Raw genomic sequence first — 19200 nt, forward strand, 5'->3', positions numbered from 1 at the left:
ACAGTATCGGCCATTTATTCACTCCTGTCGATGAGAGATCTGGTGTCATTTCACATCCCCTTATTCCTACACCTGAATAAAAATAATTGCTCTCTTGATTTGAGAATGTTTCCTGGTAGAGCTTCATTGACCAGAGTGATTAATCTGACAGGTTTTTATTACTATCATTGTTATTTGTTCACAACTTTTTTTTACAGAAAAAACTCTGAGTGACTTAACGCGAAAGTTAAAAACAATTAAAATTGGAAAATGTAAAACAATGTATCGTATTAGATATGGGTAGATAGTACAGGCAACTGCTGTTTTAGGCACATTCAGTGCATGCGCATAAGGGACGCGGGTGGCGCTGTGGGTTAAACCACAGAGCCCAGGACTTGCCGATCGGAAGGTCGGCGGTTCGAATCCCCGTGACGGGGTAAGCTCCTGTTGCTTGGTCCCTGCTCCTGCCAACCTAGCAGTTCGAAAGCTCGTCAAAGTGCAAGTAGATAAATAGTTACTGCTCTGGCGGGAAGGTGAACGGCGTTTCTGTGTGCTGCTCTGGTTCGCCAGAAGCGGCTTAGTCATGCTGGCCACATGACCCGGAAGCTGTACACCGGCTCCCCAGAGTCGGCCAAGACTGGACCTAATGGTCAGGGGTCCCTTTACCTTTAGTTCATGCGCAGCCATGCACACAAGCATCACCACAACCTGGAAATGGTCAGAAAAGGAGGCAGGGCAGAGTGGACTGGCATGCGCTCCGTTGCTGCCTTTGGAGGTCAGGAACGCACACTCCTCCCCACACAAAACAGTCATTCCTTGTAGTGCTGCCTATACCGACCAATCCTAAGAACACTGAAATGCTTATCCTTTTTACAATTTCTACAGGACTTCCACAGTCTGGCAACTTACTTGTCCCAGAACACGTCCTCAGTGTTCCTCGACATCATCTCCGATTTCCATCTGCTCCTCTTCTTGGTCACCAACGAAGTGATGCCTTTAAGGGTATGTAATGAGAAGGAAGTTAATTCTGGTGAACGGTGCGAGTTCTTGCAAAGAGAGTTCTGTATATTTAAGGGGATGGGCACCTCTGGCCTCCACACAGTGTGCCTTGCTTGCTTGCTTGGAGGCAGAAAGCTACATGCTTCTCTTTACATTCGCCTTCAGGTAGTTTGGCAAAGCATCTTTTCTCAGACACCACAGGCTGCCCTATCTCTTGAAGTGCCTCTTCAAGGTTGGTGGCAAAGATGCTCGTGGGATTTAAGTGCGACAGTCTCAGCTTGGCCTTTGTGTTGTTTGTATTGGTATGTTCTTGGACAAGACAAGAGCCAACTTGGATGTTACACTGACAACTGGAAGCACTTCATTTAATTTCTCTGAATCAGAAATTCCTGCAGTAAACCATTGCATGATCAGTTGCCCAGTCTTACCAAGGCCAGCAACTTCCTGTGTTTGCGTCTCCTCCCATGCCTCCGCCCTCTTTTTATTGGCTGGGCAGCTGGCAAATATAACATCTGGAATGCTCTTCATCCCTCCCCCCAAAAGTAAACACCAAATGGGGGGGTGACCAAGCCCTGTGCAATGTATGGAGAACTGCAATGATTCAGCATTTGCAGAACAGCTGGGTCTACCAGTAGGCAACTGGAGAACAGGACCAGTCAGATATGCTTTGTGTTAGATAACAAGTCAAACACCGAACAATGTATTTCCTCCCTTATTAATACTGGGTTTTTTTAAAAAAACAACACCTGAATACTTACATTTAGTGCAAAAAAGGTGGGGCAAGTGTGGTGACAAGATAGGCATGTAGCCCATAAAAATGGGGGAGGTACTTCACATTTTCACTGCATTTTGTCTTTTGGGATCATTTGCCAGTTTCTGAATTGGGCTGATGTATATTAGTGAGAGACATGTACAGAATTCGCACTCAAAAGTCTTTAAGTCTGCACCTCTGAAGTGGCCTCTAGCGCCCTCTGCTGTTTGGAGCACAAGATGTCCCCTTCAGCTAAGCTATCTTCATACAGCCATGCAAGTTTGCCACTTGCATGTGGCAAGTTGCGGTTGCCGAAAAACGAATGCATGAAAGAATGCAGCTGTACTGCAACCCACCAGTCAAACTCACTCCCGCTGCCACTGCGGTCTGGTTCCTTGGGGTGCTGTCCTGGCTGGTTGAAGGAGTTCACACTGGCAGTTCCTTTCCCCCAAATACAGCACCGTACCATGCAGGGTTGTGTTCGATGTGTGTGCGGTTCATCTTCTTGTTTTATAACATGAGTAGGCAAGCTAAGGCCCAGGGGCCAGATCCAGCCCAGTTGCCTTCTAAATCTGGCCTGCAGATGGTCCGGGAATCAGTGTGTTTTTACATGAGTAGAATGTGTCCTTTTATTTAAAATGCATCTCTGGGTTATTTGTGGGGCATAGGAATCTGTTCATTAATTTTTTTTTGAAAATATAGTCCGGCCCCCCCACAAGGTTTGAGGGACAGTGGACCCGACCACCTGCTGAAAAAGTTTGCTGACCCCTGTTTTATAGGGTTGCTGGCCCTTTAAGCTGGAAGGGAGGTAGAGAGCACGCCTGAGATGGCACTAGGATGCTGTTAGATTGTTGGAAACTGAAGTGTATCTTTACTGCCAGTCAACACAAGCCTTTCTGCTTGCCTGATGAGACAATCAGCCATCTCTCCCCCAGCCCCATGTGCTTCTTCTGGGACTCTTCCAACCCTCCCCCAGAGCCAGCTTGGGTGTATGGGGAAAGGGCGGGGAGCCCCACTGTGATATTGGTGGTCTTCGTGGGGACGTTTGCTGGCAAGACAACTTAGCTGTGTCTGGCCCTACAGATGTGTTCTTTGAAAGGATGCCTTATTGTTAAATAAGCAGTCATGTTACCACTACGGTTGGTGGATTTGGGGAGGTGGGGGCAGCTCTGGAGAAAAGAGATTCTTCCTGAACAGCCCCATGTGTCCTTGAGGTAAATGGGATTAGCTGTGACCTGACCCATCATCTCTCTTCCAGGATAGCATCAGCTTGTTGCTGGAGGCAGTCAGGACTCGGAATGAAGAGCTTGCACAGACTTGGAAGAAATCTGAGCAATGGGCCACCATTGAACAGCTTTGCAGTATGTCATGTCTTTTCCCTTTGATACTAGGATTTGGGCACCTCTGCAGAGATGCTGGAGAGCTTTGGTTTTATCTGTTATCAGATCACCTAGGGGTGTGATTTGGTGTCTGAGTTCCCTCAGTCACTTGGGGGCGGGGGGAGATCTCAGCAGGAAGGAAGGGGCTTGAGCAAGGATAGCAGTCTCCCTGGCCAAAGGAAAGAAATATTTGTGAAACAGTCTGCGGGCAAGCGTGTAATCCTTGTGGATAAACAACTCAGTGAACTTGATCTAGTGCAGGAGAGCAAATAAAATCTCTCACAAATAATACTATGAGGGGATTCAAAGCTGTACAGACCTTGCAGAAGAGGAGAAAATATCGTTGGCATATAGTAAAGGTAAAGAGACCCCTGACCATTAGGTCCAGTCATGACCGACTCTGGGGTTGCGGCCGGCGCTCATCTCACTTTATTGGCCGAGGGAGCCGGCGTACAGCTTCCGGGTCATGTGGCCAGCATGACTAAGCCGCTTCTGGTGAACCAGAGCAGCACACGGAAACACTGTTTACCTTCCCGCTGGAGCGGTACCTATTTATCTACTTGCACTTTGACGTGCTTTCGGACTGCTAGGTTGGCAGGAGCAGGGACCGAGCAACGGGAGTTCACCCCGTTGTGGGGATTTGAACCGCCGACCTTCTGATCAGCAAGTCCTAGGCTCTGTGGTTTAACCCACAGCGCCACCTGCATCCAGTTGGCATATAGCTCTGCACAAACTAGAGAAAGCTACCCTTTTCTGTAATGTTCAGCTGAAAATTCCCCCACTTTGTCAGAGCTTTCCTAACCCCCCTCCTGATTCTTGTTGTGTGTGTTTTTTAATCCCTTTTTCTAGGCACAGTTGGAGTTCAGCTTCCAGGACTCCAAGAATACGGTGCCATGGGTGGTTCGACACACGCCACAACCTCCGCCATGTGGGCCTGCCAGCACTGCACCTTCATGAACCAGCCGGGCACAGATCACTGCGAGATGTGCAGCCTCCCACGTAGCTAGGCCCCCTCTCGGCTTAGCATTCGGGGCGGCCCTTACAGACCAACTGGCGGAAATACAGAGGCAAACCCTTAGCCAGGCGGGGGACTGTTCTTCCTCCTGGGATGACGCACCCTGAGGGTCGGGGCAGGTGGGGGAGGGGCGGGGAGCGACCCACGTCGTGGGCACTCGGTGCCATCCAGCGGGTGACAGCTTGCCGGTGGAACTGGATGTTTTAGGGGGAGGGATACGGCACAGCCCCTCTGCCCGGCGCTGCCGCCTTGTCTTTTCTTTGCTCTCAGTATTGTAGAAAGCCAGCCAGTGGTCATGTTTCCCTGGAGCTGCCGTCACGCAACCCCGTGGGCACATGGCAGTGTGGTCATGCTGCGCCCGCCCCCCCAATCAGCTTGCATGCCACAAGCTTCCCCCAGCCTTAAGCCAGTCACAGTGAGGCAAGGCAGTTGTGTTGAAGGGGTCAATTGGGTCCCCAGGCTAGCTTGCCTAATGTTGCTCCCTTGACATGCTTTTTGCATTTAGCCCCAGAATCGCTGGGTCCCTGGTGCCTGCGTCACTTCGGTCCAGCCTCTAATTAGAGCTTCCAAATTGAGTGGCCTGCACTGGCAAAACATACAGTTGCTTTGTAGCCCCCCCGGGCTAAGTCCCAGACCGACTATCTCGGCTAGAGGAAGAGGAGGAGAGAACACACTTCTCAACTTGGTAGGGTGTCTACAGTCGTCCAGCCCAGCTGCAATGGCCACAGATTTAAAGAGCTCTATCAAAACATCTATCTCCTGGTCCTTCTCAGCTAGAGCTAGGTAACAGAGGGCCGTTCTTGCCCAAATCGGGCAGTGGGGACCAGCTGGCTTCCCAAACTGGAAGCGGGTCGCAATTTGGCAGCATCATCCTGGCTGTTTCAGGGCTGGGCAGGCAGTTCGCGAGCAGTTTGCTTGCCCCAGATTTCCATAATGCTGTCATCCCTTTGCATTTAAAGCCAATTCCTGGTCTTTGTAGCTGTGAGCAGGCAAACCTCGCAAGTACCTTTCCTCGTGCCTGTTAGCGACTTAAATAGCATCCCAGCAGGGAAAGCTAAATGGAACGTTTGTCGGTATCTTGAAAGGAGCTTTGTCTTGCTGCAGCGCGATCCAGGCAAATTGCAGCCGAGGCGCTGGAAATTCTCCTGCCTCCAGAACACTTACCTGCCTCCTCTTCCCATAACCACATTTTTAGCAGTGCCCTCGAGCTCCTCATGTCTTTTGATGTGTGAGCTCCTCCATTGCCATACAGAGATGTGCTTTCATTGTCCAAAAATTCCCAGCACCTCTGCCAGCAGTGTTAGGGCACATTTGGTTCCTCTTGCACAGCAGTATTTCTGCACCTAACTAGCCTGTTCATCCCCTAGGCAACTCCCATCAGTTTTATAGCAGAGAAGCAAGGCATTCATGCCATCCATTGGGTTATGGGGACAGAGGGCATCCCACAATTTTTATCTTGTTAGATGCCCACCCCAGCAAAATGTGCCTCCACCCCAGCTACCAGTTTTCTTTATGGGCCTGTAGGCTTTGCTCCCAGACAGCTGCCATGAGCGATGCAGTCTCTACATTTCCATGGCTGGAAATACCTAGGGCTTTGTCCATCAGGTGTTTGAACCAACACTTCACCTGGCCCTTGTTATTGCTGACAGGACGTGCGACTCTCTTCTTTCCTGGGTTTGTGTTTTGACTAGATTCCTTGGGCTCACCAGGCTGTAGCTACTCTTGCTATTCCTTTTCATTCTATGGGTTGCAGAGGTGTGTGTTTGGTTTGGACTGGAGTTGACTGAATAACAGCCCTGCAAATAAAAAAATATATTAAAAGCGTCTGAAATGGAAGCCTCCTGGTCTGTTCTTTTGCCCGCCTTGTCCTCTTGTGTTTGCTTTTCTTCCCATCCGTTTTGAACTTGTGCAGCTCTTGGATTAACAGAGCTTTCCCCAGACAAAGCTTTGAATATTCTTCAGGGCAGTGCCCCAGTGAGAATCTTTTGATCGGAGCTCCCCACTTCAAACCTTGTAGTCCTTGCCTGCCATAAATGCTTGCTAAGGACTTTGGCAACTGCAGGAGGGGAGCAAAATGTGGCATTTCAGCAGCCCTTCTGCTGAAGATGGTGAAGCTTTGTCTAGAGAAAAACAGTACAGTGGTACCTTGGTTGTCGAACTTAACCCATTCTGGAAGTCCGTTCTGGGAGTCCATTCGACTCCCAAAACGGTTCAAAAACCAAGGTGCTGCTTCCAATTGGCTACAGGAGCTTCCTGCACTCGATCAGAAGCCGTGTTGGACGCTCGGCTTCCGAAAAACATTCGCAAACCGGAACACTCACTTTGGGAGCTGATTTGTTCGGGAGCCAAGCCGTTTGACAACCAAGGTACCACTGTACTACTAGGCAAAGCTTTAGTATCTCATCTCCATTTCTTCAGAGCTCTACCAAGCAAAGCATACAGTTGTCACTTAGGTGTTTATAGTGTAGCTTTAGATCAGCCTCTCTCAACCTGTGGGTCCCCAGATGTTGTTGAACTACAACTCCCATCACCCCCAGCTAGCAAGGCCACAGCTCAGGGATGATGGGAGTTGTAGTCGAACAACATCTGGGGACCCACAGGTTGAGAACCGCTGCTTTAGATGAAGAGCTCACTTGAGTAGTCTAATGGGAAGCTTAGAAGGATCTCACTGAAAGTGCTTTGCAAGCCAGTCTCCCTTGTTTTGACTTTGTTTCTGCCCATACAACAAAGTGGCAGCAAAACATTTTAAATTGTAAAAGGGATTGTTTTATTGTAAAACACTCAATATTCCTCAGACTTGCAACTTAGAATTTGTTAGGCTTCCTGAACCTTACATGCATCCTGCCCAACATCAGTTGTCCTGGCTACAGCAGAAGCAGGTGAATGAGTGAGTTGCTTCTTCCAATGTACAGTTTTGTTAATTGGCTTCAAGGAACAATGGGCTTGCGGGATTCTTGGGTTTTCAACTCTCATTTGACCATGGTTTTTTTAGGAGTCAGACTTTTAATTTCGAATGTTTACAAGGGGAGGTAGTGAGTTTGGGCTGAAAGTTGGAGTGGGCTAATTCAGTACTAGCAGGGACTGAGCAGCTTTAATACTTATTTTTCAGAGAGTGGATTCCAGAGAGCCGGATTTCTGACTATTCAAAGCATACGCAATGGAAATAAGAGTGCCCAATACACACACACACACACACACACACACACACACACTGACTAGTAGGGATCCTCTGCAGCCTCCAGCATGGACAATTTCACATCTAGTTTGTTCCCAAATTGCCAAGTGGCAACTTGCCATAATTCTGAAAAATTGCACTAGCAATGGGGTGTAAGGTTAGGTCCAGCTTGTGAAATCCTTTTTTAAGATATTATGGACTTGGAAGCTGCTCAATATAAAGCTAAAAGAGAATTCTATAGGCAGACATGGGTTGTCTGGATTTCTATGAAGTGTCCCAACATTTGAACCCTTTACCCAGAAAGTTGCCTTCCTTGTACACATATCAACTGGCTTTGAAGAAAACTCCCTTGTTTGCATACATGCAGTAAATCCCCCTCCAGCAAGATACTGTATTCCTGCTTTTGCCCTGGGCAGTTTGCAGTGCCAGCTTTCTAGGAAAATCATGACCTGGCCCTGTCCAGATTTTAGGTTCTGGAAAGGGTCTTAATGCTGGGCAGAGCCCTAGCAATAAATGATGTTGCCACCCTCAAACACTGTCACTTGGCAGAAAAGGAAATGACACAGGAATGAGCTGGCAATTTCTGTCCCGTAAAGAAGGCCAGCATCCAAGATGACAGCTGAATTCTGGAATATCCACCAAAGCATTGACTTCAGAGTAAATGGGATTCTTGAAGCTGGAGAGAACTTGAGACAGGTAGAAAAGCCACATATTGGTGAGCATATGCACTTCCACTCCACAGCTCCTGTGAAGACCCACCATACCCTAAGTGAAAGAGATGAAGTTCAAGAGAAAGGTCAGAACCTCTTCTGATGAATATTTCACTCCATCCAAAAGAAAGCAAGTTCTGGGAGGGGTTGTTTTCTTCTTGTAGCCCTTAGCAGAAGGGCAGGGAGCCTGTGGTCCTCCCAAATGTTACAAGGCTCCAGCTCCCATCATCCTTGATCATGCTGATGGGTGTTGGGAGTCCAAAGACCACATGTTCCCTGCCTCTGCCTTAGCATCAACCTTGGACTCCCAAATCCAACTTGTTGCAGAGGGATTGGATTGCAAACTTTCTCTGAAGCTCTGTAACAAACCAAAGACAGTTCAATTGGGCAGGAGAGAGCTCTCTTACCCTCTTGCGCCACGTGTCTGTGTCCTGAATTGTACTTTTGCAATTTCTGGGAGTTGTTCCACTGTACTGTAAGCTTCCTCCTTCCTCCCCCCCCCCCTTTTGAAGGAAACAAGCCATGGCCTGGGGGCCTCTCAATAGGCCCAAAGGATCTGTTTGCAATTAGAAGACTGCTGTGTGGCTTGGCAGAATTCCAGGGCAGCTTGGCTATAAGGCGAAGAGAGGCAGACCTTGGCCAGAGAGAGAGCGAGAAGAAAACCCTTGGACTTGAAAGAGCAACTGCCACAATTTACCATCTCTGATTCTCTGTTCAACAGGTAAGAAGTTTCTCCTTTTTTTGCAGTCTATAAACCTAGTTCTGAGCATTGTTGGCTCTCAAGCTACTTGGGGAGAACGTTCTCTAAAGGGGTTGCCGTGTTTGTGGGGTACCCTTTAAAAGGTAAAGGGACCCCTGACCATTAAGTCCAGTCGCGGACAACTCTGGGGTTGCGGCTCTCATCTCGCTTTACTGGCCGAGGGAGCCGGTGTTTGTCCGCAGACAGCTTCTGGGTCATGTGTCCAGCATGACTAAGCCACTTCTGGAGAACCAGAGCAGCGCACAGAAACGCCGTTTACCTTCCCGCCAGAGCGGTACCTATTTATCTACTTGCACTGGTGTGCTTTCGAACTGCTAGGTAGGCAGGAGCTGGGACCGAGCAACGGGGGCTCATCCTGTCATGGAAATTCGAACCGCCAACCTTCTGATCAGCCAGCCCTAGGCTCAGTGGTTTAGACCACAGCGCCACCCGCGTCCCTTGGGGTACCCTTTGCTAGTGCCAAACCTCTGCCTCTTATTCGGATGCAGTTCCCAGCAGTGTCTCCTGTATGTTCTTGGAGCCCATTGCAGTGGCTCTGATGTCTTGGAAGAGAATTAATAGAGGAGGCAAGGAAGGGTCCGAGGATGAAGACAGCACACAAAAATTCTGAGCTGTCGTACCGGCTGTTCTTAGCCTCTCATCCAAGCAGCTTGTCAGCACAAAAATCACAGGAAAGAATGGAGTTAACATCCGAGAAGATTCTAGTGTATCCAGCCCTGCAAAGTATCTGCTGTTTCTTCATGTGTTGGATTAAAATGGTGGGGTCACCCTTGAGATCACGGGTAGGAAGCAGATGCAAGGAAAGGATAAGCCAACATTTTCCAGCAACCAAGCAAAAGCATGTAGAGCAACCCAGATAAACAGCCTGACTACACAGATAATTATTGTTGGGCCGGTCAAAATGAAGAGAGCCTTCTGTTACTGGTCCCAAGGCTACAGATTAGAAATTCTGCCTTGCTCCTTGTCTTGCTGCCTTGCTACTACTGTAGATGCAGGTTTGGTGTGTATCCTGTCCAATGCTGCCAGCCCTTCTCAGCTCTTGTCTCCACTACAAGGATGTAGCAAATGCTTTTCTGGCTGCTCCAGACCCTCCAAGTGTCCCTATTTTCCAGGGACAGTCCCAGATTTACAGAAGCCATCCCAGTTTCTGATATGATCCCAGAATGTCCCGCTTTTCCTTTGTTGTTTAGTCGTTTAGTAGTGTCTGACTCTTCATGACCCCATGGACCAGAGCACGCCAGGCACTCCTGTCTTCCACTGCCTCCCGCAGTTTGGTCAAACTCATGTTAGTAGCTTCAAGAACACTGTCCAACCATCTCGTCCACTGCCGTCCCCTTCTCTTTCCCAACATCAGGGTCTTTTCCAGGGAGTCTTCTCCAAAGTATTGGAGCCTCAGCTTCATTATCTGTCCTTCCAGTGAGCACTCAGGGCTGATTTCCTTAAGAATGGATACGTTTGATCTTCTTGCAGTCCATGGGACCCTCAAGAGTCTCCACCACCACTTTTCCTTAGGACGTCCCTATTTTCATTGGAGAAATGTTGGAGGGTATGGAGTTATGCGACCCCCAGGCCAAAGAGATAAGTAATTATACAACCTTCAGAAGACATTTTTTATATAGTAGAAACCACCCAGAGTGGCTGGGGCATTAATAATAAAATTATTCTTATGAAATAGGTAGGACATCCCTATTTTCATCGGAGAAATGTTGGAGGGTATGCCTTTCTCTCCTCCCCCAAATGAGAGTAGAAGGTTTAATGCCATACTTGTGGGTACACAACATTGGCATGTTTTGTCCAAGGTGGCATGGAAACAACTCAGGAAAACCTGGGTCCAGATTCTTGCATCACTGGTTCAAACCACTGGGCCGCATTCCCTTTGTGCCTGACGCACACAGACTTGCCGGGATCTGACCTATAAGTGGACACATGTGAATGTGACGTTGCTATGGCTGCAGAGCCAGAAAGGCCCTTTTCCCACCCCTGTTCCATTTGGTATGAACAGCTTGTGACCATCCCGGCTGGGAAATGTCCATATGGGAGCCGTCAAAGCGATAGGGGTGAGGAAAGGGGACTGTTGTTGCGGAACTAGTACTTGGGGAAGGGAGGCTTCTCTGACGCATTTTCCCTTCTCCTGTCCCTCTGCAAAGGCACCATGAGACAGATCTTCTCCCTACTGCTTTTGGTGGCAATCTGTTGCGCCGCCAAACCAAAGAGGCAGCAGGCAACGTCAGAATGGGACTACAGATCTGAAGGTAAGGTTCCAGATTTGCTGGGTGCCAAAGAGTGGGCTGATGCCACCCAAAGCTTGTTTTGTCTTTTGTTTCATTTGCAAATGTGCATTTGGGGCTGCAGATTTCCCGGTTTTACTATCCTTGCTCAGGTCCTGCCTTCTTGGCTTTGCAAAGCTAACACAAAACTAATAGGGTACATGGGCTCTAGCCATCCAACTCGCACTGGACAGATGAGAAAGTAAGCTTGGTTTCTGCACTGTCAGCATAAAAAACCCACTTTTGTGAAGGTTTTGAACACAAGACCCAAATCTCCCCTGCATACATTCACAATGTTTTTGAAACTGTGGACAGAAGATTAGACTCTTCCCCCAATCCTGTAGAACTTTAATCCTGTTTGAGCATTTTTTGATTTACCCATAAATCCATTCCCACTCTCTATATCTTGTCACCACGATATACTTGAGGATATACTTCCAGGGATATACTTCTAGGGAAACAAATTCCCTGAAATTAAATGTTTAAAGAATGGCAGTTCTGTATATTCCCCTCCCTCTCTTGGCATATGCAGTCTCGACATCGCATATAATAACACCTCAGTTTCTAAAGTGGCTTCCATGTTCTCAGTTGTGTATGTTTTGTATTAGAATGTATTTTTGGTCTTTATATAAACTTCTTAATCCATCAACAGATGTGGACAAGGTGGGCTACATAGTTTTAAAATGCAGCCGATAAACCAAGTTTATTCTAATTCCATCTGTCTTAGGATGGATTTCATATGTGTGCTTTTTGTTTGCAATTATTTAGTCTGACAAATGATTCAAATTCTGGTCTGATGGAAATGGTGGGGGAGCCCTCCCTTTCAGAGCCAGGAAATGGAACTGCAGAATGCTATAGTTCAGAGAAAGGTGTATGTTCATCTATATTATTACAGTCACACTTTGGATCCCAGACGCCTTGGTACTGGGACGTTTTGGCTCCCAAACACCGCAAACCCGGAATGAATGTTCCAGTTTGCGAACGTTCTTGTGAATGCTTCCTGCAGCCAATCAGAAGCTGCGTTTGGGTTTCCAAACATTTTAGAAGTCGAACGGACTTTGGGAACAGTTTCTGCTTGACTTCCAAGGTACGACTGTATTACTACTATGATATTCTCTCATACTCCCAATTTTCTCTTCCAGCTGAAAAAGTAAACATGAGGGGATGTGCCAACCTCACTGTTGTTCTGGACAACTGGAAGTTTGCTATTGTGTCTCAAATGAAGAATCTCCTCCTCTTTGACCACCAGTCTGTGTTGCCTGACTATGGAAGGTGAGCCAGCGTAGTAAAGGTGGCAAGAAAATGGACTTCTGCTGTGATCTGTGCAAACCTGCTGTACAGTCACCATCTTGGGTTCGGCTGGTCATGTATGGCCGCCTACTTGGGCCACCATGCCGGATCTCGCCCTGCTGGGGAGTTGCGCACCGTTACGCTGTGTTCCCGACTGGAGGAGGCAGGCAGGCAGCTAGGCAGGGGAGAGGACGGGAAGGAGGCGGGTGAGCAAAAATGGAGGGGGGCGGGAATGGGTGCCGTGCCCCCTGTCCCATCCCTCCCTATGGGCTCTGCGCTCCCTGTCCCATCCCTCCCTATAGGCGGGTTGTGCTGCCCAGGTGCCAGAGAGGTTTCCTCCGCCATTGCTCAGGTGGGCACCATTAACATTATAAGAGAACAAGGGAGGCACCTCTTTTTCTAGAAAAATAGCACAGATAATGAAGATGGAAGAGGACATCCCTGTTTTCATTGGAGAAACGTTGGAGGGTATGTTATTGGTTGCTGTGGAAGTGCTCCTTGCTTTGGGCGGAAGCGTCTCCATGTAGCCTACTAGACAGTGGTATCTCCGGTTACAGACGCTTCAGGTTACAGACGCTTCAGGTTACAGACGCTTCAGGTTACAGACTCCACTAACCCAGAAATAGTACCTCAGGTTAAGAACTTTACCTCAGGATGAAAACAGAAATCGCACAGCGGTGGCGTGGCGGCAGCGGGAGGCCCCATTAGCTAAAGTGGTACCTCAGGTTAAGAACAGTTTCAGGTTAAGAACGGACCTCCGGAACGAATTAAGTTCTTAACCCAAGGTACCATTGTAGAGGAATTTCTCTTGTTTGTTTTACACCTTTCCTTGCCTCTTTCCTTTCTAGGATCAAGCCACTTTCCGACGCCCTCAACGACCTGTACCTAGAATTCAATGCCCTCAAGGAACGGCTTGGAGAACTGACCACGCGTTTTGAGGGAGTGGAGTCTTTTGTGGATGAGATGAACAAAAAAGGCCAGAGCCAGCCTGCTGCTAAGACCCCCCTCAGGGTCGCCCAACCAGAGGTGGAGAAAGCAAGTTTCCCCTTGCCAGCCAAGCGCCGGAGAGTCCTGATTCGGAATGGGAGAAAACCCACAGAACCACTGACAGGTGGAACACAGTAGAAACTTTGCTGTGGGGTCTCCTCCTCTGTTCCGGAGTGTTCCGGATCTTACCGACTCCTTTAGAGACCGAATGTATCTGTCTGTCTATCCTTTTCCCCCCCTCTGAAAGTCTGGATTCAGTGAGAGACAGAGACCTAGATAGAAGCCTTTCCTTGGCTAGTGAGTCTGCGGCAACAATTTCACTCTGTGCTTGCATTGCAAAAGGTATAAGGAGGATGGATTCTGGGGACTGTAGAGTTTAGCTGCATGGTTCCATCCAAAGAGGGTGGTTTGATTCTCAAGGGGGCCTGTTCCTTGAAATCCTCTCACACAGCTCAACCTGACAGGGAACGAGGCACTTCTCAGTATTATCAGTATTGTACGGATCTCAGAAAAGGTGATGTCCTGCACTTCTTTCACATTTCCAGTGTCGTAGAACCTTGAGAATAAATATTGCAGTGGCCACAGCACCAGGGTCACAGGTAATCGTTGTAGTTGAGCACAGTCAAAGGAAGTGCCTCGCAGTTGCGTAGGAATCTGTTCATTTCTGACAGCTGCAGCCAACGCCTTACATTTCGTCGTAGGATGTAGTAATGCTTAGACTTCCAGGGTACAGAATCTTACGGAGGATGCCAGTGCATAGGTTCTTGCCTTCCAGATGTTGTGCTCTAGAGTTTCACATAAGCATTAACATGTACAGCCTCAAGAAATACTGAACGCAACTGAGGAATAATCGCATCTGTTCCCCCCGCCCGCCCTCTTGCTAGTGGGAGCAAATGAAGGCAGTTGATAAATAGCAACGGAACTGTGCTTGCACATACTGCAGAAGCAAGCAGATAACTCTAAATTCAGACTCTAAATTAGCTTTTCTCCACTGTGTGTCCATTTTAAAGTACAAACCCAGTCTCTTCTCGCATACCAGAAAGAGTGTTCAATCAGGAGCGGCTTTGCTTTTCCTAGATGTAGGTTTATTAAAGTGACAGACGCCATAAACGTGCGTGCAGACCCTATGCAGGTTATGTAAAGGAGTGTGCAGAGGCCATACTTGGTGATAGCGCACTGGAAATCTCAGCCACGTTATGCCTAAATGGCACCTTGGACGGAAACCTAGTCATGCTTTCAAAGCGAAGTCATGCCATTTGAATTAGGTAGTCGGCTCCCCTGGCTGCCATTTGCTTTTTAGCCTGGAATGTTGCTTTTCCTTTAAATTAAAAATAAATAAAAGCGACCCACCTCCACCCAGTGTCACGAGAAAACCAGCAGAATGAAGTGTAAACAGGATCTGTCTTCCCTTGCCGCCCACCCCCAACTTGGCTCTACAAGCCGAGGCCCCTTCTCAGAAATGGGAAACGCCGTGCCAAAATGCCAGATAGCCAAATATCACAGATTAGCTGGAGCCAGATTATGAGTAACTGAGTTTTATATAATACTCCCCATTCCCCTGGGGGGCTAACAGACACTCCTCTCTCTCAACATTCAGTATGGCTGATGGGAACTTGCCCTTCATTCCCCTGCATCTTGCCCCCCCCCCCCCAGGGCCAGCATGTTGGCATTTGGATGATGGGAAGGCAAGGCTGTGGAGAATCGTTGACATTCCCACCCCCACCTGCCCAGCAGGTTTAAATTGCTGCGAGGCACAGGGGATTTCAAGTGTCAACGCCTGGGATTCAGCATACCTGACAACACCTCCATACCAAAAAAATAAGTGGTATCAGCCAGTGTTAGAAATATATATATATGCAGCGGTACCTCGGGTTACAGGCGCTTCAGGTTACAGAATCCGCTAACCCAGAAATAGTACCGTACCTCGGGTTAAGAACTTTACCTAAGGATGAGAACAGAAATCGCGCAGCAGCGGGTGGCCCCATTAGCTAAAGTGGTAGCTCAGGTTAAGAACGGACCTCCAGAATGAATTAAGTTCTTAACCCGAGGTACCACTGTGTGTGTGTGTGTGTGTATATATAAATATATCAACTAGACGTTCTGTTTTGGTGACTGCAACCTTGGTTTAAACCAAGGTTGCAGTCACCAAAACAGAACGTCAAGTTGCCATTTTGGGCCAAGACAGCTCCAACGTCTTATTTTTCAAATGATGGACTGTGACTGATTATCAGTTAAGCACCTGGCCAAAGAATTTATGCTTTTGAATTATGGTGCTGGAGGAGACTCTTGAGAAGGCACCCCCAACCTGCGGCCCTCCAGATGTTTTAGCCTACAACTCCCATGATCCCTAGCTAACAGTACCAGTGGTCAGGGGTGATGGGAATTGTAGTCCAAAACATCTGGAGGGCTGAAGGTTGGGGGTGCCTGCTCTTGAGAATCTCATGGACTGCAAGAAGATCAAACCTCTCCATTCTGAAGGAAATCAGCCCTGAGTGCTCACTGGAAGGACAGTCCTGAAGCTGAGGCTCCAATACTTTGGCCACCTCATGAGAAGAGAAGATTCCCTGGGAAAGACCCTGATATTGGGAAAGATGGAGGGCACAAGGAGAAGGGGATGACAGAGGATGAGATGGTTGGACAGTGTTCTCGAAGCTACAAACATGAGTTTGACCAAACTCAGTGGAAGACACTGAGGCAGTGGAAGACAGGAGTGCCTGGCGTGCTCTGGTCAATGGGGTCACGAAGAGTCAGACACAACTAAACGACTAAACAACAAAAAATTTAGATGACAACCTTGAGCTAAGTTAAATACTTTGAAAACTTAAAGAAGAAAAGTCACTTGCTCCAGGGACAGTCCACATATATCTTGGCCTATTCTGAGCTCTTTTTCTTAACGGTGACACAAAGCACTCATAACCTAGGGATATTCTTCACAACCGTGAGCAGAGCATTGGGGTGGGGAAAGTGACAACAAGCTGCATCAATTAACAATAACATTCACTGCTCCTACTCAGGCTGCACAGAAAAAGCATTTCGGTTCCTGGAATTAATTCCGATTTTGCAGATAAAATATAATGGACAGAATTCTACAGGGTGGCACATTAGTGTGTGAAAGCCGTCAAGATCCGATTCACTTCCAGATGGTGGAGATGGCAGGCCCCATCTTCGTGCCCAGGCATCTTCACTTGGTCGCAAGCAGCCGATAGCCAGGGGCAAAATACGCCTGGTTATCAGCACAATCCCAAGCATACCTTTTCTCAAATGTAAGTCACACTTGTGTGTTCAGTGGAACTTGCTTCATCAAACCAAGCGCCCATCTGGCATCCTTTTCTCATGGCACCCAGATGGGTGCCTGTGAGTGTGAGGTGCCCGCAACTCATGAGCACAACAGCATACGAGTTTAGGGTTGCAGCTTGGTATAAGCTTTTGTGTGCATGCACACTTCTTCAGCTACAGTGAAGCAGAAGTCACCAGACCCCAGGGAGGGTGGGGTGGGGTTTTTCTCAGGAGGGTAGTAGGAGATGGGTGATTGACTCAATGGGTATAGTAAACCTGTTGATGACTGCAATTAGTCCTACAGGGAAAAGCAAGGGATAGTATGCAGATGATTAGCATATGTAATGAGGCAGGAATCCAATATTTCTATTCAGACCAGGTCTCTCCATAGCTTTCATAGCTCCATAGCTTTAGTGATAAATTGTCATTCAGCAACTTCTCTTTCAAGTCTGTTTCTGAAATTCTTTTATAAGACAGCTGCTTTGAGATCCTGTACTGAATGTCCTGGGAGATTGAAGTGTTGTCCTACTGGCCTCTCTGACTTGTGATTCCTGATGTCAGATTTATGTCCATTTACTCTTTGATGTCGGGTTTGGCCTGTTTGTCCAATATAGAGAGCTGAAGGGCACTGCTGGCATTTGATGGCATACACAATGTTAGAAGATGAGCAATTAAATAGGCCTGAGATGGTATGTTTGATGTTCCCTTATGAAAAATTTCACCGCACACCGCTGGAGATTTTGGTAAAAGTTTGCTTGGAGCATGTCAGCTATGCAATTCATGCCAGACATTGGTTTGTGCATGTTAAAGCCTCCAAAAGCACTTCCAGGTAAACTCTTAAAACAAGTCAAAAATCATACGGGATAAAACTGCAAGAGATTCAGCTCGATAACTGCCATAGTGGAAGGGTTTCCATATGGAAATAGGGAATAGGGTGTCCTCCAAGCTTTGCTATGTTTAGTCTCACTTTATATTGCACTATGTCCGCAAAGTTCTCTACTCACTTTTCTGTTGTTGTTGCCAAACTTTCAACAACATTGCAGGGCAGGCGATTTTCTTCCAGTTGTACAAGTGAGTGGATTTTCAGCAAGGTATCGATAAATGGCGCCCTGTGGCCAAAGTGGAGAGTGCAGGATTTCTCCTGATGCAAGCTGTTAACACAGAGCTTTCCAAACCGTGTCTCGGCTGCAATGTGTAGTTAGGTGTGTCGTGCAAACGCTTCCCCACACTCTGAGAAGGGGTTAATTTAGCCTCCAGCTGGCTAGCAAAACTGAATTAGTGCCGCAAAACGATGCATGTCTAAAAAGTGTGTCACCAACATGAAACGTTTGGAAAGCTCTGCTGTAACAAGTCTCCCAACTATTCAAGTTCAGCTGGAGCATTTGGCACTGAAATCCCTGTATCCGTATTTTATTTTTATATGCTTTCCCCACTATCTTTTAAACTGTAACCTTAAATAAAGACAAACGAGGCAACACACTGTCCCAATAACAGTTGCTTTGCTTAGGAAGCTAGAAGCCAAAGTACACCCGTGTTTTGTAGCAAGATGAAGAATCGGTCTAACATTTGTACGTTGCCAAGTGGATCAAGTCTAAGAACATTTATCAAAGCTTTCCTTGGAAACTTCCTTAAATGTTGCCCTTATTTCAATATAACACTTCCCAAGCCACTTTGTTCCTGACCTAATGGACAAATCTAAGGCAGTACAGAAGCACCAAGGTGCAATCCATCATAGTCACTATGTCACAGTGTTGAAGTCCTTTACTTGTACAGATGCAGCTCTTGGCCTGTCCGAAGTGGAATGGCAAATCTGGGAACGAATCATTCTGTAGCTTCTCATATGCTGTACATTTACTCTAAATGAATACATGTTTTAAATAGGGCTTTAAAAAATCAGATTACTGCCTTTAGCTCTGATAATTTTTATAATACCAGGCTCTCTCTCTCTCTCTGTCTCTGTAATAGTTCCACATGAAAAATCCCCAAAGCTACAAAACTTCCACACTTGTGTACATCTAACCTTTTAATAGTCCCTGCCCTCAGGCTGAAAATCTTACTAGTTTCGCAAGCCATTCTGGGAGACCTGTTGTTGTTGTTGTGTTTTTTTTTAAGAACAGACTAAAAATACTTCTAATAATAATAATATTTGCACTTTTTTATTTTGGCCGTGTGATTTTTGTGACTGATGCAAGAGCATTGAATGGTTGTTTTTGGTTTTTAAGAGCAGCAGCTACAGTGGTGAGATGAACAAGTATGGTTTATTACAGCATATGGAAGGCACAATGGTCAGAAGTAACAAGGACTTGAATGACTGGATTCTGTGCTGAAGGGAGAAGCCAGCCTCTGGATTAGGCTCAAACGCACCTGATTCATCCGTTCCACATTTCTCCCTGCTCCCCATGGCTCAGTCTTCCTCTTTATCCTGGTTTATTTCCCAAATATAGCTCTATCCCACGGCGGACAGTGATGCCCTCTGCTGGTTCCACAGTGCTATAACTCCCTTTTTGCTTTTTACGCCAAGAATCGGAGGCACCCGCCTGTACCACCAGCTCTTGAAACCTATTTTCTGCAGCCCTGAAAGCTGGGGATCGACCGGAAAATGAACAAAGCAG

The 19200-nt window shown here is 47.4% G+C and overlaps 2 protein-coding genes across 2 annotated transcripts in view; both read left to right on the forward strand.

Moving 5' to 3' along the window:
- The window catches only part of NPLOC4 (NPL4 homolog, ubiquitin recognition factor), a 53072-nt gene extending 47118 nt beyond the window's left edge, over positions 1-5954 (forward strand). The window contains exons 15-17 of the mRNA XM_028714172.2: positions 865-981; positions 2988-3090; positions 3958-5954. Coding sequence (XP_028570005.1) covers positions 865-981; positions 2988-3090; positions 3958-4115 — 378 coding nt within the window. The 3' untranslated portion in view covers positions 4116-5954. The remainder of the gene's footprint in view (positions 1-864; positions 982-2987; positions 3091-3957) is intronic.
- Positions 5955-8526: 2572 nt separating this feature from the next.
- Positions 8527-13896, forward strand: LOC144326911 (uncharacterized). Its single transcript, XM_077924063.1, has 4 exons — positions 8527-8729; positions 10916-11020; positions 12178-12307; positions 13174-13896. The coding sequence occupies exons 2-4, from the start codon at positions 10921-10923 to the stop codon at positions 13448-13450; spliced, it is 507 nt and encodes a 168-aa protein (XP_077780189.1). The 5' UTR covers positions 8527-8729; positions 10916-10920; the 3' UTR covers positions 13451-13896.
- Positions 13897-19200: the final 5304 nt, after the last annotated feature.

This window comes from Podarcis muralis, chromosome 2 (assembly GCF_964188315.1).
Source record: "Podarcis muralis chromosome 2, rPodMur119.hap1.1, whole genome shotgun sequence".
NCBI lineage: Eukaryota > Metazoa > Chordata > Lepidosauria > Squamata > Lacertidae > Podarcis > Podarcis muralis.

Bases quoted from the DNA above. Each gene is read 5' to 3' on its own strand.
- LOC144326911 (XM_077924063.1), top strand. From the start codon at position 10,921: ATGAGACAGATCTTCTCCCTACTGCTTTTGGTGGCAATCTGTTGCGCC. The intron at 11,021-12,177 runs GTAAGGTTCCAG...TTTCTCTTCCAG, and splicing joins ATGGGACTACAGATCTGAAG to CTGAAAAAGTAAACATGAGG. The intron at 12,308-13,173 runs GTGAGCCAGCGT...TTTCCTTTCTAG, and splicing joins GTGTTGCCTGACTATGGAAG to GATCAAGCCACTTTCCGACG.